We start from the raw sequence: 27626 nt of genomic DNA, 5'->3' as shown, positions 1-27626 counted from the left end.
GTAGGAGTGCTGGATGTTGGGCTGCCCAGTCCTCAGGAGGTGCCCTCTCCACACTGATTCATTAACTACAGCCAGGACCCCAGGCTCACTGATTGGACTGTAATTGACTGTGCATTCACTCTCTCTCTCTCTATCTGTTCACTCTATCTGCCTTTATACACAGTATTCTTAATGGGCACACAGTATTTTAATGGCAGTGGTTAACCTTGCATTTAGAACATCCTTTGAATGAATGCTTTTAGTGTCAATGCTTCTAGTGGTAGAGAAATACTTAGCTGAGTTAGCTAACAATTGGCATTATCTTTGACCTGGTGTCAGTGTCTTATGAAATAAAGCCAATGCTGTTCAGATTAATTTCAAAGCTAAATGCTCGAAACACAGCTGTTATGTTTCAGATGACTCATGATTCAGATGAAGAGGCAGTGCCTGATACATGTAAAGCAGGGTAAATGGATTTGTCACATAAGCGTAGCACTGCCATGAACATGGGGGTGATCTCCAATTCATCCTTAGCCTCTGGAGCAATGTCTGTGGTTAGCTGTACTGAGTTCATCAGGTGGCCAGGAGACGCTGCACATTAGGAAGTGAGGATTTTGACATTGCAATATTTTGAATGCTCGTAATGATGGGAGACAAAACAGGAATTGATTGTCCCGCCAATTAAAGGAAAATCAGTCAAGGAGAGCCACGCACACACACACACACACACACACACACACACACACACACACACACACACACACAACACATACGCATACACACGGGGACACACACACATGAACACACATACAAGGACACACACACGTACTTGTATACAGACTTACCACAGAGTCAGAAAACAAGCCTGGAGAGAAAAAACAGCATTAATAGGGGGGCGGTGGTGACCAGAGGGGTTGTTGGGTAATGAGAGAGGTGGCTGCCCTCCTCCTGCAACCCCCCTCCACTCCCCTCCCACACACACATACAGACACACACACACACACACACACACACAACTCCTCCACACCACAGGGTACAAAAATAGCCTGCGTCTGACGAACGAGACGGTGTTGACCTCGCCTCATGACCTGTGGCAATCAGTCTCACTTCACACTTCATGCGCCAGCCGCCACCATCGCCAACACGACTCTCCATTCTCTCCTCTTTGTCTCTTTTCCACACACACACACACAATCAGACACACACACACACACACACACACACACACACACACACACACACACACACACATGCGCGCACACACACGACAGATGATTTCTGTGATGTTGAAGGAGGTGCACCCCACCACAAACACACACACACACACACACACACACACACACAAAGATACATACATCTGTCAGGTCTCGGAGGTCAGACAGACAAGCCCCTGTTAAGCACGGTGCTGTGACCTGTGCCAAAACAAAACTCACACATCCCACAGCTCACACACACTCGCCGCCACCCCTGTCCCAGCGTTCAGGCATGGTGCAGCTAATTAAGGAGGCGCAGGCTGAATTAGAGGGGATGCAGGTGAGGGGAGACGCAGTGAGGGGGAGTGAGTGGCACGCGCTCTCGGTCGGGGTGACAGCCGCCGCGTCAAAACAGAGCGTCGTAGTTCGCTTTTGTCCCCAAGTAAGGGGCAGAGTTGGTGGAAGACTGACCCTGTGGTTCAACTACATGTGTCACTTATTATAAGGCCCTCACAGAGTGAGAAGGTTGAGGCTCTTCAGATTACCTGTAGTGGCAAACTTTCACTTTAGCGTTATTAATACATCATTAAAGCTTGACATATTATTGTTGTAGATACATGTCATTTAAGGGGAAAATAGTGCATGTAGCATAAATAGCCATTCAAAATCATTGTACAGACCTAATTGGCCTGCAATCTCACATCCCACAAAAACTGTCACCCTGTCCTGGCTCTCTATCCTCCTCCTCTTCCTCCTCCTCCTCCTCCTCTTCTGAGGTCACACCATCGGTCCATGAAAGGAAACAGAGGAAGAGGAGACAAGGAATTAGACACAGGAAACAATAGATAGAACAAGGAGAGAACAGGGAGATTTGAGGAAAAGACAGGGTTTGTGGGAAGAGAGTAGCGGAGAGAAGAAGAGAGGAGAGCAGAGTGGAGCGGAAGAATTGATGAGAGGAGAGGAGATAATTAGCCGTGGCCCGATAGCTCAGATTAAGGGGAGCATCTGCAGCGGGCTAACGGAGGAAGCTTTATGAAGCTGCTTGCACATTTAGAGGGGAAGCGAAGGTCAGTGGTCCTGACAGCCTTAACAAGATGACAGAATTTATAACGCACCGTGGTTAAGGCGCGCGCTTACCTGCGGAGCTAGCCGTATAATAAGGCCACATGGGGTTTTATCTCTCGCCCCCCCCCCCCCTTCTGTCTTTCTATCTAGCTCTTCCACTCTCTCTCTCGCTCTCTCTGTTCTGTTTGTTTTTCCTTTTTTTCCTATTCTTTTATTGTTCTCATGCTTTTCTCTGGACTTCGTAGCCGCCGCTGGAGGAAAACTCTCCGATGGCCTTTGATCTTCCCTCTGGTTTCGATAATTTTTTGACAGAAATCTCTCTCCTCTTTTTTTTTATTTCAGTTCTCCTTTTTTTATTCTTTCATTCTCACCCCCCTCTTTCTTTTCTTCTGATGCTCCCCACCCTCCCCGCACACACAATCACAACCACTCGACATCTTTTGGTGGTGCACTCGCCAGAGATACAGATGCTGGCCCTGTCAGTGCTTGCGAGACAACTTGCCTCAACATTTCAAGTGAGAATTGGACTCTTGGCTCTTGCCAAGCACCCGCCATATTTATAATTCATGCTAGGGTGTGAGAGAGGTGTCAATGTGTCAGAAGGTAGAAGAAATTTAAAAGAGCGCTGTTTACTGGTCATGAGACGGCATCTTTTTTTCTTCCTCCTCCTCCTCCCCTTTCTCCTCCCCTTTCCCCCTCTGATTCCTCTGCTTCTCTGAGCCAAGGAGCTGATCAAATGTTCGAACGCCTGTCCAGCTCTCATTTCAGGGTAACCACGGTAATCAAAGAGATGTCAGAACCAATGTATTTTCCTTCTCATTCTATTCTAGAATGAGGGGAGAAAAGTTCAGGTATTCAAGTGCATCAATTAATTATATACACCCACTTGTCCACGCTATGTTTTCAAATTCTCTTTTGCGTTATCAATACATTTTATATTACCACTCAAACAGGTATCGATCAGTTATTGTTCTCCGCTGTTTTCTTGTTTCTGTCATGTGTTACAGATTCTACATCTACCATAATAAGATGTGTATAAGTATGAGAGTTAGTAATTAATGACCGTATAAATAACAATGAAAGTAATTGTAAATGCGTTTTTTCCAAATGGTATGGGCACTGTTCTTTTATTATTGTTAGATCATGGTTATGTGCTATTCAGTTTCAACACAAGGTGAGCTTTTGTTTTTTTGTCATCTGAAGCACGGTATTCAGGGATTTCTTTTTTAAACTTTAACTTTAAAACCACCTGAAACTAAAGGCGGATTTGGCAAACAGAACTACTGAACAACAAAGTAAAGTTTGAAAGTTCAGAAAGAGGCTCTTGCATGTCCACATGACCTCACCTGGCCTGTTGTGCATTTATCCATAAAGGAGAGAGAGAGAGAGAATGCTGGCAGAGTGAAGTGTATTCACAGGGGCATTTTATAGCTGCCTTTTCAGTTACCGCCACAACTTCCTCTCTCCGTGTCAGCGAGAGAAAGGTCAAGTCGAAGGTGAATTTCAGTAACTGTAGAAGGAATCAACTTCAGTATAAATCATCTCTGATTTTATATATATATATATATATATATATATAATGTGCTCTCTAGAATAGAAAATATTCTGTGGCGAACTCAACTCTTTCTGTATCCATGAATACAAGTCGGAGGCACCTCAGGTCAAAACACTTGCATTTAGTGAATTTGCAGCACAGAGAATTCACTCCACTATTCAAAAGAGTTTCAAAAGAAAAGGTTAACCTCAGTGGAAAAAGATGTCCAGTTGTCTTTTACAAAGGGGCGAAGAGCATGACTTAAATTCGCCATTAACACACTCTTACAATAGCCTCAGAGGAATACACACACAGTGTAAGTTTGCCATTGTGTGACTATATTATTTCTTGTCAAGTGGCTATGCACTACTTGCAATGAGGGACAGTTTTTACAAACCTACAGTTTTTGTTGAACCCTTTCCTTAAAAATGTGTACCGTAACATTTCATGCATTTACTGTATATGGCACAGAATACATGGCCTTGCACTTTTCTCAGTGGCCTTTCTCTTTTTTGGGGATGGGGGGGCATCTACAGGAGGTTTGCAGATGCCTCTTTATTCCAGTAAGTTTCCACTCGTAAGGAGTACAGTGAACTGTTATGCTTAACCATGTCATTGCCATTCATCCCATTTCCAACATTCTGGCATGACGCCGGGGCATAAGTTGGTACTTTTTTGTGATTGGCAGACAAGGCTGACATATTTTGTATTGTTATTGTGACATCACTATAAGGGAGGTGAAAAGAGCGATCCATTATCGTATCACGTCTCGAGATCCTGATCCTCAGGGTTAGCACTCCCACCATCACTGTATGGAGCCCTTGTTATGGCGCTGTATGAGTGCGCTCCTAAGCCTCGCTCTCCAGGGAGCCTGTACGGGGGATCCGGAGACTTAAATGCACCTGGAGCGCCTCGGAAATGGAGGGAAGGTTGCACGAAGATGATGGAGGGCAATAGAAAATGAGACAGGAGGAGAGCAGTGAATTGCAGGCATCTACAATCCAAGGACCCTTCAGAAAAAGATGCATACGTTAGAAGTTCAAAAAGCCACAGCTTTTAAATGTGTTCATAGTGGCGGTGTCCTCGCTCACCTCAGGGTTGTCAAACGTTAACCTGACCATGAAAGCAGTTCCAGCAGAGTACCAAAAACATGCTATATGTCTTGGTAATGGAGAACTAACCTTTTACATTGAGACTGACAATGCCAGTTTTTCAGCAGAAATCATTATCAGTACACAAATTGTTTCCCTTAAGTTGCATTTTAATAGTAAACGTTTATGCCTTTGTGTGTAAAAGTATCATGTTTACATTCGTGTTTACAAAGATCATGTTTACATTCTTCTTGAAAACCTTTGAGCGGTGTCTCTAACAGAGCTCTCTCTCTCTCTTTGTCCTTCTCTCTATCTTAGCTACCTCTTCCCTGAGCTCACAGCTCCAGCACCTGCAGCAGCTTCAGCAGCTTCAGCAGCATCACCACCAGCAGCAGCAGCAACACCTTCAACAACAACAACAACAGCAACAACAGCAACAGCAGCAGCAACAGCAACAGCAGCAGTCACAGCACTGCACCCAGTCCCACCTCCAGGGAGCCAATCACATGGCGCCTCACCACCCGCTGAGCCCTGCCAGCCAACAGCAGTCCTCCTCTGGCTCCATCTCCTCGGCTTCCTCCAATCACAGCTCGGCACAGGCCCCACAGTCTCCGCCCCACAGGCAACAAAACCAGTCGCCAGCGCGCAGCCTGCCCTCCCCGGTGACCCCTCCCATGCCACTTACGGTGAGCCCACGACTTAACCTTTGATCCTTAGGCCACTTTAAAAAAGATGCAAACCTGTTCTGAGACTATAATCACAGAGAAAAGTATTCAGCAATTTAGGAGTTTTGAGATGCTGAATAAAATAACTATCAAATCTGATTGAAGGAATGATTTTATTCTAATCCATCTGCCCAAATTGTCCAGTTCAGTTCAGTTAATAGTTTCACAGACTTGTAGCCTTCATGAGAATTGGGAGGTTCTCATCAATGTCTATCATCAATAAATCATGCTTTGTATTGCCAGCGCTCCCATTTTAGGTGCTAACAGTAATGGTCGTACATCTTTCCCTGTCAGTCTACACAGAGCTCATTTAGTAAAAGAACATTCCAGTAGTTTGAAGTGCTGTAGTTTCAGCCCATAGCCCTCTTAAATATATCCAGCCATTACTCAGAATTCATCATTCTTTTTAGCAGAGACCATAGATGGAGACTGGAAGGTCTGCCGTCAAGGAAGTAAATTGAAAGCAAATAAAAAATAATCTTCTAAATAAAATGTTCTTTCACTTAATTCTACTGCATTATTCACAGTGCGTCAAGAGCATTCTGGGTAGCGGAGACATGGTCTGGCTTGAATGTTAGGGAATGGGACAGTAATTCAATTGGGTGATTGAATTTGTCTGGGGAAATCTTGGATATTACAAATATTGTTCCTGGAGTAGGTTGCCGTTCAGAGGGTTGTCCCTGAGAACGCCATAAAATTGAGAATTGGTAGTTCAGGCTTTTATATCCACCTGCCTATGATAGCAATAGACCAGTGCTATTACTGAAAATGAACATCTGACTGATCAGATTTTGAGTTATGATGTTCAGTGTGAAAACCGATTAGAATCTACTTTATGATAATTAGGTATTGACAGGTTCTTTGGGTAGAGTTCATATTACCCTGAAGTTTCAGCTCCCCGGAGGATTACGAAGTGGTGTCAATCCCTGGGAGAGATATCGAGTTACCCACTTTAACATACCAGCGGGGGAAAGCCTAGGATGGGGTTAACAATGAACTCCAATTTGCCACAAACCTTGGAATATTGCCTTTTGGTTGGATTGTGTTGGATTTATTGGACTTTCATGGGCTGATCCATTAATACCAGCAAAAAACACACACAGCTGCGTATTAATAGTCAATGTCAGTGCAACAAAACACTTATTTTTTTACTTTTCGAAGGAAAAACTAAAGTAAAATATCAAGTAGGAATATTCAAATTGTATTGCCTTGTAAATCATAATACCTTCACAGTAGCCATTGTGATTCCTATCCCTATTCCTATTCTCATTATTGCAAAATGAACTATTAATACTAAATGACCAACTGCATTTCTATTGGGTAGATATTCTACAGAATCATACACTACTCCATGTGGTGTATGAACAAAGGCCCTATAATCTTTTAAACTAAACACAAAGATGGCTGCCTGAACTCATTTCACCGATCTGAAGATGTATCTCCTTACTTTACCACACCTTTCCTTCTTTCTTTCTTTCTTTCTTTCTTTCTTTGGGTTTGTCTGTCTATCCATCTCACTCTGCCTCTGTCCATCCAGTTGTCATGCCTTGCCACTAATAACCCCTCTCTTATTTCATATCTCCTCCTGGTTTCATCTCTGGGGAGGAGGGGAGGCAGGGTCGCCTCCTGGGTCTCGGCCACATTCATCAGCGTCAGGTCCCTTATTGGTTTGCGCTGCGTCCTCCTTTATGGCCGGAATGAGTCGCGGCCATTTATTTCACCCCTTGGTCCCTAGATCTAGACCTGTCATGGCCCCTGCTAGACTCAACCAACACATTACGGCCCCCTGAGCCGGCCTATCTGCTGGAAGCTACCAAAAACAGACCACTCCTTAGCCTCCAGCCATCACTGCTCTTAGTATGGGAGTTGGAAAGGCATGTGGACAAATATTTCTACTTGTGTTGTTTTTTGTGGTGTGTTTCGTGATGATATCTTTAGGTGGACTTGAAGATTTTAGGTTAGTCATTACACCTGGGTTATTTTTGTAAGCACTGCAGACCTTTGTCATCTCAAAATGGCCCTGTCTAGAATTAAAAACACAAAATAAAACCCCCAGAAAAATTTCTTAACCATATAAATACCCAAGAAATTCTCAGCAATGTCTTCATTGCAAAACTCCCAGCTGCTGATGTGTTCACTGTAAATTAATGTTTTCTTTTCGTGACTTTCTCTCTGAGAGAGGTCTTTATGGTGCAGCTGGATGGATGTGGTTATTGCCCAAGAAGATGATAGTGAGCCCATGATGGCACTGTAAGCACCGGCATTGTTTCTGAGGTGACTGAAGAAGCGTCATCTCTCTCTCTCTCTCAGCGACTCCGGCACTCAGAGTGAGATGGAATAAAACAAGCATGAGAGGTCAAAGTCAGAGCGTTAACTCCCTATAGGGGACATTCTACAGAACTGGTTCAAATTTGGAGTTGAACCCCCCCACCCTTATACATTGTATAATATCTAAAGTACACATTTCATGTAATTGTGTAATTCATTCTCATTTTCATGTTAATTCTCATTCTCAATTCAAATATTCAGTTTTGGAATATTTTTCAAAATACTGTAATATATAATATAACAAGAAGGGTTGTATTGACCCATAAAGATATATTTTACAACTACCCTCTTTTGCTATTTTACTGTATTTTACAGGTTATTAAATAAATCACATTTTTCACAAATTTTAATCATGGGATTCATCATATTCTGAATCCACTATTTCTTTGTAAAGGGCATGCATTTAATCATACTGATTTCAGCATTAAGTATTCATTAGATTAAATATACATTTCATTAAACACTATCATAACATTTAAGTTGATTACTCAATATATTTTATTTTTGACAAACATCCCGAGTTTCTGTTGTGACTGCAAAAAATCGTACAATTTAAACTGTTTTTAGACTGACAAAACTTATTTTTACAGAATGTCCACTGTAATAGACAGCAGAATCATTTTTAGCTAAAAGTGCAAGGTGGTGTGGAAGCCCTACAAAATATCTGTACCATTTTTGGGCTTTTCAACATCCTATGTTTTGCTGTCTTGCTCCTCCATTCTCTCCTGACATGTCTTCTGACAAATAATTCACTGATACTTTTCAATTTTCCTTCTTCCTTGTGTTTCTTACTTATTTTTCTTTTCTTTCTTAAGTATACTTAAGGCACCTTTCGACTACAGGAACTTGTAGGACTTTTAAATGCCTCAATCTTTTACTGCAACGGCCCACTGTTCAGTCCTGTCCGTCTTTTGGTTTTCCACTTCGGTGCAGGAACCACCGGACCTAGAAATTGACATCATAATTTTGCTCTTCAATCACGTCAATTCCGAGCACAACAAAAACAACAATACATTTGTCCAGGGGAAGCTCTAACATTAGACCATTAAACCAGAGAATGTTTTGATAGAATTACACCCATGGTTGAGAAGACAGTTGCTAACACTTAATTAAGTGGCTTCACGGCAGCTGTAATTATTAGATAAATAAAGATATCAGCACCACTGTCATAATATCAGCCTATATTTCAGTTGATGTTTTGATTGTGTTTATTCAATGTGACAAGGTAACTTTGAAAGCTCACTCAGTAAGCTATCGTTCCTTTTGCTGTACTCCCCAAAACAGCCCTGAATGAGGTCCTACAGGGGCAGGTCCTGCAGTCAAAATGCGCTCAAACGTTTATGCCACTCAGAAAAGGCCCTCAAGGCCCAGCTTACATTGGAGCATCGTTTCACTCATTTTCACCCTTGAAATAAGTGACAGGTATACATGTTTCTTAACTGTAGGTGTCCTAAGACATGCCTGCTGCCCCAATTCTCACCACCCTCCTCCAACCATCACACTTACAGTTTTACCCACTATCACGCAGACAGTAAATGCTTCTCTCAGTTCAAGAAACTTTCCTTAGGCAATCAAACAAGCTCTGGTTATTCCATAACTTAAGAGAGTTTCACTTAACCTGTCTGATGTAAAGAATTGCAGGCCTGTCTCCTTTTCAGCTTTTTATCAAAGATTTTTGAAGGTGTTAGTTTCTGATTTCCAGTCTGGTTTTAAGAGTAGTTATTCTACAGACACTGCTCTATTGTCTGTGACTGAAGCATTAAGAGTAGCAAGAGCTTCCACTCAGTCAACAGTTATTTTATTACAAGGCTTTTCCGCAGCCTTTGACACTGTATTTCACAAAATTGTTTGTCTGATCTGGGCATTTTGTGTAAAGTACATAGTTTGTTTAAATCTTATCTTATAGGATGATCATTGAATGTGTCTTGGCAGGGACTAGTGTCCAAATATCACCACCTCTCCACTGGTGTACCTCAGGGCCCAGGTGTTGGAACCCTTCTTTTTACACCACCTTATTCGGGTATTATTGGGGTTCACTTACCATTGCTATGTGGATGACATCCAACTGCCCTTGTCCTGTGATATTTCAGTTTCTTTACCTTTACCTTAATCTTTCAGAAGCCAAGTTCCTGGTATTTCCAGCCAATCTGGCTATCCTACATAATATTAGCATCCAACTTGGCTCAACATCATTGACCCTGACTAAAGCTGCAAGAAACTTGGGTGTCATGATTGATGACATAATTAAATTCACATCTCTGACTCTTGCCCAGGATAGGCACTGGATCTAAACCTACCTATTTCGGATCTATTTGCCATCGATCACATCGTTCTTCTGATGAACAACGGTTGTTTTTGTCTAAGAGATCTCAATAAATACTTTTTTTTCATTCTTGGGTCCTGGACTGTGGAATGAAAAAGCTATTTCTGTCCATTCTGACAAAAGCCTTGACATTTTCAAAAATCCTTTAAAGGCTTTCACTCCTGCTAGCTGACTTGTTATATGCCAGTAGAAATGTATTCCCTCAGTCTCTCTGCTCCAGTACTTCAATGTTGAAACTGAAATTATTGATATGTTTTAAGAACGCAATAATAATAATTAGCAAGCAGTGGCAAAAGAGGACTGAGCCTGACTACCCCTGCTCAAAAGTTTGTTTTTAATTACAGCTACAATGTAGTCTAATTATCTTTCCCCTTGTATTTTTATTTTGTGTTACAGTACTTACTTTCACACTCAGAAATGACAAATGTTACATGCTCACTTATGAGTTATATTTCTGCTGGCATTCAAACTACGTGTCAAAAACATTACAGAATTCGAACTGACATGGAGTTTATTCTAAAATACCGTTGATTTGTTTAACAAATGCCAAAATGTTGTTCATTTTCTCAAAATAAGGTTCCATTTTGTCACCACCAAAACAATATCACGCTTTGGTTGTGAAGAACAATTTCCGTTAAATTTGAGAATACCTTAAACATGTTAGTCAGCATATGGTTAGCTAACACAGTTCTGAACAGTGAAACACAAATGACAACAAAATATTCTGAAATCACAGCCAAAAAAGAAATCCAAAACATATTTTTAAAAACACCAAGGAAAAAATATAGAAGTATATTTCGGCTATCACTTTCATGTTGAAAGTTGAAGTTTAGCGGACAGCCACCTCCAAATTGACCCTATAAAATACCCTATAAATGATGATTTTAAATATATTAAGGTAACTACTATCACCAATAATACTTTGGATAGATCACAGAAGGGTAAACATCTAAGATCTGCATACCTAAAAGCTTTTTCAATGTTTTTTCTTTTTGTAGCAGCACAGCAGTTTGCACCAAGTAGCTAAAATGGTAGTTAAAAAAAAAACACTTGCATTGTGCATTGACTGAACAAAGGTATACATTACATCAGGAGGAGATTTTGTGTTTCTCCTTGTTAGAGATCAGCAACAATGCTACAAAAATGGCAAATATGACATTTTAAACCCAGGGGACACACAGGGACTCAATTAACATTGGGTCACAGAGCAAGGGACAGAAATGCTCTTCAGTGGCAAAACAGGACATCTACCATCCACAGTTTGTTTAGCTGTCGGGGATGGAGACTGACACTCTGGGTACCATCAGGCATCCTTAAGATATTGCCTCATACAATCAAATTAATCATTAAAACTTTCTAGAGTTTTTGGGTGGGGGCATCACCCATGGTAACACCAAGGCCAGTCTCCTGGCGATCACTCATATAGTGGCCTTCAATAAAAGCCCCATCCCAGGGTGAGTGATTGGATTTCAAGCAAAGAATCATAAGCCTAACTATAGCATGGTTTAATCCATAGAGACTATCACCACATAGAGGGGTGTTAAGGCTCACCGGCCATCTCACCAGCACCTCAAACACAGCTAGGCATAGGAGATAGACAGGCTGGAGGTGGGGGATAGTTATCGCCTTTCCCGGGGTGGGTGTGGGTGTGGGGGTTGATGTCCATAATTGGCCTTCTGTGGGCTTTTCAAAGGAAGTTGCACCATGCTTCACGTAAGTGCCGCCATTGTTGCGCCTGGGGGGACAGTTGGGCCAAAGTGTTGCAAATACTCTGGGAATTAGAGACACGTGTGAGCCGAGGGTCTTTGGTCATTATACCTCCCAGTCTCTCTTTCTCTTTCTCTCTCTCTCTCTCTCTCTCTCTCTCTCTCTCTCTCTCTCTCCTCTCTTCCCCTCTCTCTCTCTCCTTCTCTTTCTCTCTCTCCTCTCTCTCCCTCTCTTTTTCTCTCTCTCTCTCTCTCTTTCTCTCTCTCTCTCTCTCTCACACACACACACACATACTATACATTTCTCTCATCCTCTCACCCACTGACCCTTGTCTATCGTTTCCAGAAGGGAGGGCGAGCCAGACCTCCCATTATCTGCCTTTGAGACCCAGAGGCTTTGACAGAGGCCCCTCCGCTACTGAGCAGACACCTGACAGCATGGCAGCCTCCCACAGCAAATAACAGCAAAATAAATGAATGCCTCTCATCCATGGGCTGGCGTCTCGTCTGCCTTCTGCTCTTGTCGTAATTATAAAATGGAGTCCACCTAGGGGCATCTTGGGAGTTGTAGTGAAGTGGAGTTTTTTTTTTTTTTTTTTTTTGGACCACGTACCACACCTGTCTGTTGCTTCCATACATCCCCCCTCATGTTTTTTTGTGTGATGAATTATTTATTTCCTTTTTCCGGGACTGATACCAAATAGCTTTTTTGTCATTTGTCAGAGTTGTGGAATCACTGTCCAATGCTCTTTGAAGTGTCACCATTAGGGCTTATTAATCTCCCAACAGTGGAGAGTAAAAGCGGACCTGAGTCTGGGATTAGGACCGGGACTACTGACAGTGTAACAGCAGAGGCCACGTCAACATTTATTGCAGACGTGACAGTGTCAGAAAAGGCCATTAACACCCGTCAGGCTTCCTCTTCTCACTGTTGCGAGAATACAAAATTGTATGTATATGTGTGTGATGTGTGAGAGAGAGAGAAAGAAGAAGAAAGAGTGTAAGGGAGAGAAGTAGAGAGAGAGATGAAGAGGGGGGAGGGGGGGCGAGGCAGCCTGCCGGCCATAGCCACCAGCACGATGACAAACAGACGGGGGAGATCATGAAATTTGCTTAAGTGTGTTAATGGCCTGATTACCGCAGCCAGCTGGATTTGCCGGGGGAGTTGATTGATTTGAGCCCTGGGTTTTCTCCACGCCTGGAGAGCCCAGGGATTTGACGAGGAGGGCCGGGGCAGGCGCGGGGGCGGAGGTGGGGGCTGAGGCAGCGAGGGAAAAACGCGCGGCGGCAAGTTGGTATACCACCGAGAAATTGATACTTAATTAGATCTGAAAAGGACCTTGCCACAGCAAGAATGGTCCGCGGCGATATTAAAATAGAAAAAACAGAGAGAAATACTGAATCCAAATTAATCAATAATGATCGGGCCTACAGCTGTAGGTCTGGTGTAATTTGCCAGTCCAGTGGGTTACATCGGCCGAGGCTGGGAGAGAGAGGTGCGGCACACTGAGCCGTGGCACTGCAAGGTTTAGGGCAGCCCACCGAGTCTCTTTTCCCATTCTCTTTTCCCGTGCCTTATGACCCCCTTCACATCCACCCCTCTCTCTCTCTCTCTCTCTCTCTCTCTCTCTCTCCTCTCTCCCTCTCTCTCTCTCTCTCTCTCTCTCTCTATCTCAAACACATGCACACATACACACACAGAGACATTGAAATTCATAGACGCACACAGTCACACTGACAGATAAATACACACCATTAAATGAACATATGCGCGTGTACATTCATACACCTACATACACATTTATACACTCTCTTTCACACACACCACACACACACACACACAAACACACACACACACACACACACAACATTTTATTCACTGCATATTAAGAACAGACTAAACTTCTTTCCCACTATATTCTCTTCCTTTCCCATTTTCACTTCATTGATATTGTATTTGCCATCACATTTATTACTTTCCTTTCTACCATTTCCAACACTTTTGTCTTTGAACTATTTTTTTTCATCTTTATTTCTGTATCATGTTTATTTATTTCACTTCTTTTTTAATGTTTTGTTTCTTTATTTTTGCTCTCTTTTTACTAACCTCTTTCTCTTTTGTGTCAGTATCCTTCTTTTAAGTGTCATACCCTTTGTCTACCTTCCACCTTTTGGAATCCCAGTGGCATTGTCTGTTGTATGTTCCTCGTGTGTGAGTGTCTGTGTGTGTGTGTGTGTGTGGTGTATCTGAGGTTCTTTCCTGTGGTCTTCAGTGGCTTGTCACTGTCCTGTCTCTGTTTTCTTGGCTGTTTAACGCAGACACACACTCTCTCTCTCTTTTTCTCTCTCTTACACACACACACACACACACACACACACACACACACACACACACACACACACACACACACACACCACACACACACACACAGCCTGTCTGTGTTCTAACCGCCCTTGACCTTGGTAGTGTGTCCACTGCCGTGTTTCCAAAGGACTGACAGAAACAGAGACAGAGAGAGTGGTAGAGGGAGAGGCCGCACCTCCAGCTGTCCCTCACGATCCAGCTGCCTGTCTACTCCTCCTACCATCCCCTCAGCCCCCCCCTCCCCCCCCAGCCCCCACTCAGGCCCGGTGTGCCCTCCTTGGTCCCTGCCAAAGCAGCCGCGTCAGGGGGGCTACCCGACCCCCAAAACAGACAGCCCTGTATGGGTAATTACACCCTACAGCTTCTTCCATTCACCAGCCATCAATTTACAGACAGACTCTGACTCTCTCTCTCTCTCTCTCTCTCTCTTTCTCTCTCTCTCTCGCTCTCTCTCTCTTGCACTCTTTCTCGTACCCTTACATTAGTGTAGACACACTAGACTCAGTCTTAGACCTATGAGTGCTGCAATTACCTTTCCTTCTCTTACCCTCAACTCTTCTTCCCCCTCTCTTCTCTTCTCTTCACTTCCTCCTCCTCCTCCCCTCACTCTATCCTGTGCCATTCACTGCAATCAGGCCTCATTAGAGCCTCCTCCTGAAGCCCCATCTCCACCAAGGTCACTGTCTGGCAACCAGGATGCGGCCTTCAGAGGCCTGGCCACAGACACAGACAGACAGACAGACAGACAGACAGACAGACATACAGACCGCCACACACACACATACACACACATAAAACATCTTCTACTTTCACTGATTTTGAGTCTTGTTTTTATGCCTTTGCCCCCCACCCCTCACCCACCTCACCCACCTCACCCACCTCACCCACCTCCACCACTGCCTCCCCTGAGGCCCCCCATCAGACACACTTCTCCGAGGCTTCTAATTTGGGCCACCCTCGCTCATGTCAACCACCCACAAAATCGCCATCATCATCCCAATTGATTCTTTTCATCTGCTTTTAACTGTAGTCAGGACCAGAAGCAGTGTCTGCCATTACATATTTGAAGTGATTCTGTTCATTGATTTTTTTTTTGTTGCCTGGAATGAATTTGGAATTTGTGTGTGTGTGTGTGTGTGTGTGTGTGTGTGTGTGTGTGTGTGTGTGTGTGTTTAATTTGAGCTTGAAATCCCTCAACGGTTTCAGAAACAATACAAATCTGATTAAAGTGATATGCGGGGAAGCCGCAGATTGCCACTCCACTCCGCTAACTCTGCGTGGTAACTTGCTGGGATTACTCGAGCAGCGTCAACTAAATCAGACTCTGCCTGAGATCTGTGAAATTGCCCATTGCTTTGTCTGAAACAAGGGCCCTGTTCTGTCTCTCTGTAATTAGTTGTTGGCCTGTCAGGCAGGCGGTTAAGCTTGGAGCTTAGGAGCCTGAGATTGTGCTCAGACACACTGCGCCACTGGTACCCTTTTAATTGACACTGCAGGAAGCCTGGGTCAGGCACTGTGTGTGTGTGTGTGTAGTTGTGTGTGTGTGTGTGTGTGTGTGTGTGTGTGTGTGTGCGCATGCGTGCATGGGTGTGTGTGGGGAGAGAGGGACGTGTGTGTTTTGTGGAGGAGCACTTATTTGCTAAATAAGACCCCCCCTTAGAGAGAAAACAAATTGAGGAATATTACCATTAGTCACACTCATTCAGACTCATGTTGCTGATTTCGGCTCTCAGGGTTGAAAAGACTGTATGAAACCAATTTTACCTTTAGGGCACTTTCCATCGGCTCATATATACTGCACCACTACCTACATATATCGAGTATGCATGTATTGTAGTGGACACTGCCTTTTAATTTAAGTGGTGAAGTTTAGGACTTGTGACTGTGACCAGACTGTGACTACTTTGCCCACAGGAGTGTCAGGGTACATGTTATATTTTGCCAACTCATATACATAGACATTACTGTAATCACATTCCCACTCCCCACCCCTCCCCTCCAAGCAATAATTTCTCAGCAGCAGCACCCCCAAGTTTCTGATGAGGTGGAGAGTGGCCGAGTGGGGGGCTAATCGCGCGTATTAGCGGGCACGGCGGGCACCTGCTGGCAGCGTGGGCACGGAGCCGTCTCATTAATGCGGGCCAGAGATGGGCTCTTAAGAAGGCAGAAAATTGCCTTATGTAACGAGCAGCGGCGGCTATATGAAAATACGAATGTGCACTGTTGACTGAAGCAGAAAATAAGACCGTGGCCCGTAAACAGCTCTGCTTTTCATATGAATAATTATAAACCATGTGATGGGAGTACGAGGGAGAGGGAGGATAGAAATGCACCTAGACTAGCAGGGAAGAGTCTGAGCTGCTACCTTCATGCTGTGAAACTGCAGGGCCTTTTTCCAAATGGAACACTTTGGAAAGGTTAGAAGACCAACCTAGCGAAGGCTTAATGGTGTGGTTTTGTATTTATTAATAAATCTTGAACATCTTGGCTTTAGAATGAATATTATGGATATGGAGCATCACTTAAGCTTCAAATGTCTTTAATTAAACAAAGTCTTCCTTTCATGACTACTTACCACTGCTGATAGTATTATCTCCGAGCACCCCTTTCCTCGCGCCCCCTGCCAACACACACACCTCACACATTAACATAAATGCAGAGATCAGACAGTGGTGCCGTTTGTGTTGTCCATTAACAGCTGCAGAAAGAACACTGGGGTAATTCAGTCAGGGTGTACAGCCAGGCGCTTCAGGCACAAAGCTGACATTACACCTTTCTTTCCATCTCCTTGCGTAGCAGTCTCATTACATTTGACCAATCTCAAATACCTTATGGGGTATCAAACAAGCAAGCATTCTGGGCGAAAGCGTAGCGTTACTCTATTCATCAAAACACAACAATGGAACAATTATGAGAACAAATCTTCTAGTGTTCGGCAACGTGATTTTAAGTTCACTTGTGTTTCAAGGAACAATTTGATCAATGCTGTCTACCAATTTTGTCAATTCATCACACCACTTAGTGTTGATATGGCATGAGTGCTGATCAAGCTGTGTGTGCTTGTGTGTGTGTGTGTGTGTTCGTGAATGTTTGTGTGTGTGTGTGTGACCTGCACAGACCTGTGCTCTTGGCTGTGACAGGGGAACAGGGGGCTTGGGGTTTTATTGATCAGCCGGTGGCCACATCATGGCTGCCGCGCTGTCTCTCCCACCATTAATCTCCCCGCTTGGAGTCTTCAAATGGCACCTGACAGCCCAGCACTGTCCCCTGTCTCCCCAGCCCCCCGTCTCCCCCCCAACAAAAAACTCCCCCATTACTCTTCATTAGGCAGTGCGCTTTTCGGACGCCACGTGGAGGAGTGATCATTTACCATTATTCTGTTTATGAAGCCCAGACAAAGACGACCGGGGCTCCATTTAATAGGGGTCATCAAAAGATCACCGCCCAACGATTAGGCCAATATTAAAGTTGTTTCGAATGCTGTATTTGTATGTCAGACATCAAGCCCGGTTAGAAAGAATGGCAGTCTCCTCAAACGTTGAACAGAGAGCAGACATATTTTCGGACAATTTAAAATTGCAGAGTCTCTTCCGTTTTAAAATCAAGTCATGTGTAGCCTGCTATTTTTTATTCTTTTTAATCAGGCTTGTAAAAGGACAGCCATCTATCATTTTGCTCTGAATCTTTCAGCAGGGCTTATGTGCCCTCTGGTTCCTCGTTCTCCATCAACAGAGTACAGGTGCGTGTCAACAGAGAGCAGGTCGGTAGAGGCCCTGCACGACACAACTATACACTACATTCACAGTAGCAGAGTTTTCTCTGTGGAAGTCAATGTAAAGACCTCACAAGCCTCACGGAAATGGCTGGACCAAATGTGTCACCCAGGTCAGCACTAAACCTCCGTCATCTATCACATACAAAAATGCAGAAAATGTAGGTGTAATTTGAAAGATCATTTTTTTCAATGTGTAAAAATTATTTTACCCAGAATATAAAATGACTGTTCTGACATTATGACATGAATCATTGTGACATGAATGAAAAAGGGTGAGGGGAAAAAGTGATTGATTGAGAACTGAGTGGGAATTCTCTGGAGAACTTCAGAGCCTTACAATTATCAACAAATGGGAGAGGGAAGAATTTTATGTAATGACGGAAGCCGCTCTTACCCCGAACGGCGCTAATGAGAGAGGAGATTGACGGCCGTTGGCCGGCACTCCATCAGGTCTTTATGGCTGGGTCTGTCGTCTCTCTCCCGCTCCGCCCGGCCCTCATTTGCATTTCGCCTCGTTAAATACAGCCACTCCTGGCCACCACTCTTGAGGTTAGAGCTTTTTATGCGCTGATCCGGACCACTTCAGCGCGCTCTCCTGCTCCTCGTGTGGTTCTGACGCACCCCCCAGGCACCCCCCAGTTCACCTCCTCTCCTGCTCCCACTGATGCATTGTGGGAGTAGTGACCTGATGTGGTCCAGTGAATTCCACTGGGTTTTCCTGAGACGTTTTATCATCTCTGGTTGCAATATTTACCCTTATCTTTTTTTCTTTCTCTCTCTCTCTCTCTCTCTTTCTTTTCTAGTCTTTTTTCTCCCTCACCTCTTTTTTCTCCTCCACCTGTTTGTCCCCTGAGTAGCTGTGTTTTTTCTCCTCCTTTTCATTTTTCAATATTTTTCTCCTTAATGTTTTCCCCCTTCTGTAAGCAGCTCAGATGGTGCAAAGAGACACCCCCCCCCCCCCCCCCCCCCCCCCCTCTCTCCCCAAAGGTGGGGTCCACGTCAGGCTTCGAGGGGCCGGAGGCGTGGACCAGAAGTGTTTTCGGGGGGCCTAATGGCATTTTGCTGTACGGAGGGGCCGAGGGGAGCGGGGAGGGCAGGGCCGGCGGGGGGAGCCCGGGGACAGCAAGCAGAGGTGGAAGTGGGGTCTGCGGGGTGAGTCTCAGCATGCCTGCTTGTGTCACAGCTGATTACGCTCACTCGGAAGAGAGAGGAGAGAGAGAGAGAAAGAGAGAGAGTGGGAGGGACAGAGAGTGGGCGAGAGAGAGAGAGTGTAAGAAAGAGAGGGCAGGAATGAAAGAATGAAAGAAAAACAGAGGTGTGGGAGTAAGAGACAGAATCTGGGCCCTGATCTGGCCCAGAGCTGGTCTCGAGCCGGCAGCTCTCTGGGAGTGGGGTGACGCAGAACTGGGCCCCGGCATGAACCGTTTGCTTTGTGTGTCCCCTTCTCTTACTTTTAACAGTACATATGGACGAGATGGAGTTGTCTGTCCTGCAGAGGTCGTGTCTGTGGTTTAATGCTGCTGTTTTGGACAGTATTTATCTGAGCGTGACAGGAAGGGTGAACCGGAGAGAGACAGGGTCATTCAGATAGCAGGGCAGCTCTAAATAACTGACTAAAGATCAGAGCTGGTTTTGTGATAAGCATAACCTCCTGTGTGACACAGACACAGTTACTTTTGCCCAAGGAACCTCAAGGTTTGTTTTTCTCCATAAACTTTTTACCAACTAGAAAAGAGTTGTGCTATTATTGGGTGAAATTTGATGATTGAGGTCTGCACGTGTTCTAAAAAGGTGACTTGTGTCAGCCCCTTTGATGTATTTTTTAAATCATCAGAAATATTGCTTGTGTTTGGGGGCAGATATCTTGTACTTGTCCCTTTACCCTGGTTGGGTCTAGCAAGAAATGCAATTCACTTCAAAGACCTTCAAGTAATTTTTTTGTGTGTGTGGGGGGTTGGGGGGCATTTCTGCTTGAGTTTCCAGGGGCCTCTCTTTGTGGTTACACGCAGAGTCTGTTTTTTTCAGCACATTCAGGAGATTACATGGACTGTTGCACAGAGTGACCCCTATGGTCAAACGGTTACCACAGGCCATGGTCAACTTAATAGAGTTTAAAATGTACTCACTCCCTTTGCCTAAGGTGTAAAACTTTCTTTTAACGGTTTAGCTTTATGGTCACAAATAATATGAATTGTAATGCCCATAACCTCATCGCTGACATTTTTCCGTTGCATTCAGCATTAATACAAGGCCTAAACTTGTAGATAAACTGAGGTATATTTCCTCCAGAATCTTGCCTTGCTGTGAAGAAGGAGAGTCATGGCAGGTAAAAGTTTCAGAAAAATTCCTGACATAACCTGGCTGGAGTTTTATACGCTACACCAAACATTCTAAACGATGAGTGCTGCAAGTATTATATCGATCACTGTCACCATAAATTTACGTCATTTGTTGGTCGGCTTTGAAAAAATAGGTTCGTTTTTCGCTCAGTGTAGCTAGTTAAGGTATTAATGTAGGCTGATAAAAGGCACCCTGATGTATATTTCATGCTTCTTTTGATATAAAGCCAAGCTTTGATCAAACATTTACAGGCCTTCAAAAGTCTCCCATCTGAACAGAGCTGCACTGTTTAACCATATTTAATGTAACTAGACCATAAAGACAATGAAGAAAACATTTCCTTTTTACTGTGTTATTGGAAAGTTAATTCTCTTCTCCAGTTAGCAAATACAACAGGTGCCTGAATAATCGGCAAAGAAAATGTGTTGAACTCAGTCATTGTATGACATTTCTCTCTGTCTCTCTCTCTCTCTCTCTCCGACTCACTCTCTATCTGTCTATTTTTATGAAAATTTTCTTAATCTCTGTCAGGCATCTTCCTAGTCCATCTCGAGCCTGACTCGGGTGCATTGTGAGTCCGTAGCTCCATGTACTCACAGCGGGCAGAGGAGAAGAGGCGGCCGTCTGAATGGTTCGCATGCTGTCTCTTTGCAAAAGGTGGGGATGAGGGAGGGAGGACTGTTTAGCTCTAGCAACACATACAATCAGCCCAAAATGGTAAGGCAGCATGGCCATTTCCTGTCTCCCCTGGAGGTTGGGAACAGAGCAACGTGGCGTTAAATTACCTGTTTAGATGCTCCGCCGTCAAACACAGCGATCAGTCCTCCAGCTTTATGTAAGGCCGCTCCCCTGTTGCTTTCCATATTACGGAGTTGCGAGACACCTGACTGTGGAGATACTGAATTTCGTGGACATGAATTGGAATAATGTAGGCGCCACAAAGGGCCTGACCCCAAAAGCTGTCCCGGTGGCGATGAACACAACAGCTACTATTTGTTACTCCCTTAAACGCCACAAGTAGAGACACACATGAAGTATTAGCTGGACTTTTTGTGACAGGGATATTGAATAATGTATATCGTTGGAGGGATCAGTCCCCGAAAAAAATGTGGTCCAAACCCTCCTCTCCCTCGTGGACATGCACTGACAGACGTCTCGTCGCATAACATCACGTGTAGACATAAACGTTGGGGGGAGGGGGGGGGACATCAATAAAACTGACAGAATAAAATCTGAAACCGAAAAATTTGCTTTGTAATCTGATGCAGTTTCTGCCGCAGAACTAGAAAGTACTACGTGTGCCTAGCATGCTAACTGCCCTTAAAATCAACACTTTTTTGTCCCTGTTCTAACCATCTCACCTCCCTTTTTCCTCCTCACCTCCCCTATCAGTCCATCGTATCACCCCTCAAGCATTCAGATCCTCTCCCTCCCCAACGATGGCTGAAACCCCTTTCTGATAGAAAGAGTGGTGGCGGTGGTGTGTGTGTGGGGCGGGGGGGGATTATCTGTTAATGCAATCCCAGGTTGATATTTCCAAGCAAACCCTCTCCAGTGCTCCCTCGCTCAGATACATGTATTTATTTGAAGATGTTCGCCCAAGATAAGCCTCCTCTCCATCGCCAGCGCCTCTCTTCCATTGACAAAGCCACGCCGTTCAGAGAGATTTAACCACCAAGGGTGTCGGTGAAGAGGCTGTTCACTATCATTTTCAGTGGGTGGCGGGGTGGAGGTGGGAAATGGGGGCTTGGGGTAGAATATAAAGCCTCTATTATACTTACATAAGCTTTGCATGACATCTGACTTGAACACCGAAGGGCATTTCCCAGCATCCACTGGGAGCCGTCGTACAAGAATACTTGTCACATCTCCCATCACTGTTTGCTGTCTTATTCATCCTTACGGTGCTTAATGCATTACAGACATGAGTGTGTATACATTCTGTCCTATGATTTATTAATGATTTAGATATCGAACTTAAAATATTTCTGCTGCACGTCAGAAAGAGTCCAAGTGTCTTGTGATGTCGATGCCAGTTTGATAGCACAGATGAACACTGTACAATGAAACAACGTCGTCCTAAATAGTAAGTGGAATATTAAAGCTCAAACACTTCTCTTTAACATCTGGGTCACAGATGTCAGGCTTGGGCTCTTGACTTTTCCAGAAGGACAAAGCGCTGGACACATGAAGGCGATTTCTGTGATTAGCGCAAAAAAAGGAGGATGACTTTCAGTCTAGGGGACGCAATATCAATCTCGGCCAATTTTAGGCCACCAACATGAAATATGATTTCATAAGACAAATGCAGTGTCATTCTTAATGCGCTTAACCTTTACTGTCAATGAAAAAGTATTGATCGCTCCGTGGCATTTTTTCATCATTTGATTTCAGAAAGCGTGGTAATATATGGGGCTGGGATATGATGAGAGATGAATGGCGCCTCAATGGTCTCAGTTTAACAAAGCTTAAATCCCCATGGAACGCTTGTGTTGAGAGGGAAAGGGGGAGGTCGTACATTTCAAATCCCCAGAAATGTTCTCTCAGCTGCTGCTGACACTTCCAGTGGTGCCTGTCTCGCACAATCACTCCATCACCAAAGTATAACTGTCTTTCTTGATTTTTCTTTCTTGAATTCTACTTCTAAATGTTCTTCAAAAATAAATTCACATGTCTGTTAGGCACTTGAAGCAATCTCGTTTCTTTTTGAAACCCCCACCATCACTGTGTTTACATCTTCTTAGTGTGCTGTAATGGTTTACAACAATTTGCTTTCATTTCTGTGTGTCCATTTTTCTTGGGACTGTGTGTCGTTTAATTTAGTCTTTTTTCCCCTCATCTCTATCGGGGCACAAAGCCCCAGTAGCAGCAGCAGCAGGCCCAGTCCGCCGCAGTGTTTCTATTATTTTTCCATTGGCTAGAGTAATTGGAAGGTCTCGGCTGCCTCCCCGGCTCCCCTGATCTGCTTAAACAACCTAATAAGGCTTCATCTCTGTGGCGCCACAACCAAATCAGCAGTGCATTTTCAGCCCTTAATAGGTGGTTAGCTTGATTTATAAGAGCCGGCCGGCCAGCGGGCGCAACGTGGCCCCGAGCTCCACGGGCAAGCAGGGCCGCTGATGTGTGTGTGACAGTAGGAGCACTATCGAGGAGTAGAGATGAGTTCATTACACCAGCAGGGACAAGTAGAGAGGTCCCCAGGGCCTGTAGGTAGAAATTGGGAGTTTATGTGATTATTTAGTGCAGTTAGCATTTATTTATTTATTTATTTGTTTGTTTGTTTGTTTTTTGTGTTTTGTACAGACATGTTGGATTGCTTTTGTACAAATATGTTTTATATTTTCTGCCAGATTTAGCCACAGCAGGAGGCCACATGTACCTGTCAATGTGCTTTGCACACATGAAATAATCGTCAAATGTTCTCTTCAAAAGTTTCCTGATTTCATAATACACCCGGAAGATGATAACAGTAGTCACAAATCACAGAAACCAGGAGAGTCCTCTGAATGTTTTTTTCCCTGAGAGTTTGCTTGACATACTGCTGTGAAATAAGCTAATGTTCACAACTCTGTTTGTTTGTGTCAGATACAGGTAGTATCTGTATGTCTCCCGTATAGGTAGTACAGTATGGCGTTTTCTAACCCAGTTCTCCGTTGTTCTCCCACAGCTCAACCCTCTGGCCAGCCAGGCGGCTGTGGCAGCAGCAGCGGCTATGAGCTCCATTGCTGGGTCCCAGGTGTTTGGGAACGCGCTCTCCAGCCTGCAGGGCGTCACGGGCCAGCTGGTCACCAATGCCCAAGGACAGGTGAGTGGCTACTAGTGTGCCTACGCCCACCCACTCACTGCCTACACTCTCACACCACAGGCCTCCCCAGATCCGCACATCGTGTTCCTCAGAGTCAGGTCCAGGAGCACACAGCTGAAAACACCCCAGACACGGTTTCAGTGCTTGGCAAATGGGCTCTCCAGCTCGAGCCCCAGATGAGCCTTAAAAGGTTCTACACAGTTCCTCTTCTTCGAGCCTGTAGAGCTGAGATTGAAAAGGGATTTTCAAAGAACCTTTCATCAGAAGATTCTATGTAGAGCCTTGAGGAAATCTAGCAAAGATTATTTAATTCCTGTGTAGAAAGTGCATGGCCAAACATTTGAACTAATTTACTGATATTTAAATAGCGGCAAATATAGGGTACTTTTATGTAACGTGTAGCTCGATGATGAGATTATTTTTACTCTAAACTCCTTAGAACATCTGAAGGTGTAAGATCCATATATTTATCACTTAAATAAAATATAACCTTCCTCTTATATCTTTTGGAGGATGCTTTCTTTTTATAATCATCTAATCCCTTTGTGCATGAATACAATGGTTCAATAGGCAGATGCATGATATAGTTAATAGTATATATGTACAGTGCTGATATGTTATAATGGAGTATTTCTGTAAAATGACTGAATTTTATAAAATTGTTGTGATTTATATATCTGCAGTCATACATGAAATGACTGGAAAAAGCCAAGTTTCTCGTTAAGACCACTCATCAAATTATTCAGATTAAGACCAATTATATTTTGACCTTCTGTAGACTATGTGTACATATAGTATATATAGTGTGTATAGTAAGTGTAATATTATATCATATTTCCCTTTTTCACACAGTCATTTTATTCATGTCAATTTACTCTACCGTGGCCTCGATACAACATGTTAAGCGTCTCAGCATAAACAAAGGGTGGAGTGTGGGGATGGGGGGGGGACTCTTCCTCCCTTTATCCCGTGCCAGTATAAAGTGTGGGGATAAAACGCTGACCTTGTCATATTTACGGGGTGGCTGCAGTATTGCTCCATCAGTAGCCAGAGGCTTGAACGATGATGCTTGTCAGAGCAGGGCCCTATCTAATGAATCATCTTATCGCAGGTGCACACAGCCCATATTAAAGGAAGATTGTATGGCCAATGTGCCCTTTCACGCCAACCCTGCCGTTATTTACCCTAACCTCTGTCTCATCCCTCTCCTCGCCACTGGCTTGCCATGGCGTAACAAGCTTGAAACAATTGTTCCAGGAGGGAATCTCAAAGCCTCTTTCTGTGTGTGTGTGTGTGTGTGTGTGTGTGTGTGTGTGTGTGTGTGTGTGTGTTTGTGTGTGCGAGTATATGTGTTTTTGCACTGCTTTGAGGACAAGGGTTTAATGTGTGCTTGATGTGTGTGCGCGTGTGTATGTGTGTGCGCATGTGTATGTGTGTGTGTGTGCTGCACATGGACATTTAATCTTTGCATAGTGTCACCACACTCATACGCACATTGTGAACTGTATTCAAGTACGTGTCAGTGCCTGCATAATCTCCATGCTGTGTGTGCATGTGGAGTGGATGTGTGTGCGGGTGTGTGTGTGTGTGTGTGTGTGTGCGTGTGCATGTGGAGTGGATGTGTGTGCGGGTGTGTCTTTGATGCTAAACACCCCTAATGAGGGGACACCGAGCTCTCGCATGCTCTGGTGCAGCCCCCGAGCGCCAGGGACGGACGGACACAGAGATGGATTTGATGGGATGCTCTCTGCTTTTGTAGTGTCTCTGTGCTTGACACCGCCTGACATAATCAGGTCACCGAGACAGTCGGAGCCCAGGGCGAAAGCCTTTGCTCCTGACCTTATTATTGGGCCACATTATTCAGCTGGAGCGCCCTGAAATGTCCATCGCTCTCCCAGTCGGTCCCCACCCCCGCTTTTAACATTAAAGATACTAATACATGCCCGAAACCTGGCTCCAGGACCAGTAGACGTACTAGCAGACGCGCCACACTCCAGGAAAAGAACCACCACCCCCTCTACACACACATGAAAGAGGGGGGAAAAAAGAAAGAAAGCGAGGGAGAGGGTACCATGTTTAATCTTAGATGAGAGCCCCGAACAAGCATGTTTGTTTACTTTGGTTTGGGGGCCCGTAAGAATGTCTGGCTCCAGTCTTCAAATATAGCACCAAGCGAGACGGAGGGGCTTCAAGCTAATTCCAAATGTGGCTTGTGTCCTCGGCAGCGCACCATTAACCCAGAAATGTGTTCTCTCAGAATTTGTTTTCTAAAATAAATGTCTCGGACACAATGATGGACCTCAGCACTTAGGGTAATTTGTTTGTTCACATGAACAGGAGACATTTTGGGCTTGCACCTGTCCCCTCGGGCCAGGCCTTCCACAAAGCCTCTGTGACCTCCTCTTTATACAGGCAATCATTTAATCAACATTTTTCCACTTCCCACAGTATTAGCTGACTGCCTTTCACAAATGTATGTTTACTTACTTGATCAACAGAATTGTTAGATTGCTGTGTAGCATAAATATTTTCTAAAAACATTAATGTCAAGGTTATAATTTCAGGTTACTTTCTAGCTTGTTTTTGATTATAGCTAAATGCCAGAAAGGAATATTTGGTATTTATCCCAAACATACATTATGAAATGGCTTGTTAGTCCTTTCAAACTGAGTTCTGATAAAAGCCATTTTGACCAACCTAAGTATGTCTGTAATGACAGAACATTCAGTAATACCCTATCTGGACACTCAGTAGGCACAGGGACTGTTTTGTGAAAGCAGTAATCTGCTCAGGCTGCTGTGTGTGTCATGAAACAGCCAGGATTCTGGAGACTAGCGATTCCATAATGCTAGCTTCTCTTTAGCGCCTTGTGTGCAACTAGGGCCAATAAGTGACCCTGAGGGTCTCCACTGAGCAGTTTGCGTGGACAGGATGATTAAGGATTCCTTCAAGTGTGACCTCCGAAGCCAAGCCACCCAACCCCCAAAACGACTGTTGTGAGGGGAAGAAATCCCAGATCTTTTAACCCTGTTTCTTCGTCTTTTGCTTCCTCTTGAAAGCCCTTTTGAGTCTGGGCTGCTTGGTCCCATCCATCCTTTTCTGCTGGGCTCCCACCTCTGGTGAAAGCCTCAGTCCCACAGGAAGCTCCAAGAAGAAGATTCTTAAACACACACACACACTCCGACCTCAGGCACTGTACATCTGCCAAAACAAAGGGACTCATTCAATTTGAAAATGAAAGTGTGCTTTAGATTCTTTGTAGAACGTCTCAAGTGTCACTGGTATATAGTAGGGATGGTTTTTACTTATTTCTGACAGAAAAGGAGGTTAAGTAAAGTGTCCTGAGTTCTGACCTTCAACTAGTCAAGTTTATTAGTATATTTATTCATTCGACACA

General features: G+C 44.2%; 1 protein-coding gene across 1 annotated transcript in view; it reads left to right on the top strand.

The window, feature by feature from the left end:
- The window catches only part of pou6f2 (POU class 6 homeobox 2), a 100964-nt gene that overhangs the window by 53506 nt on the left and 19832 nt on the right, over window positions 1-27626 (top strand). Inside the window, exons 5-6 of the mRNA XM_042710318.1 lie at window positions 5181-5563; window positions 24020-24229. Of these exons, the coding sequence (XP_042566252.1) occupies window positions 5181-5563; window positions 24020-24229 (593 nt within the window). The remainder of the gene's footprint in view (window positions 1-5180; window positions 5564-24019; window positions 24230-27626) is intronic.

This window comes from Clupea harengus, chromosome 17 (assembly GCF_900700415.2).
Source record: "Clupea harengus chromosome 17, Ch_v2.0.2, whole genome shotgun sequence".
Lineage (NCBI taxonomy): Eukaryota > Metazoa > Chordata > Actinopteri > Clupeiformes > Clupeidae > Clupea > Clupea harengus.
This window is presented reverse-complemented; position numbering and strand designations above follow the sequence as displayed.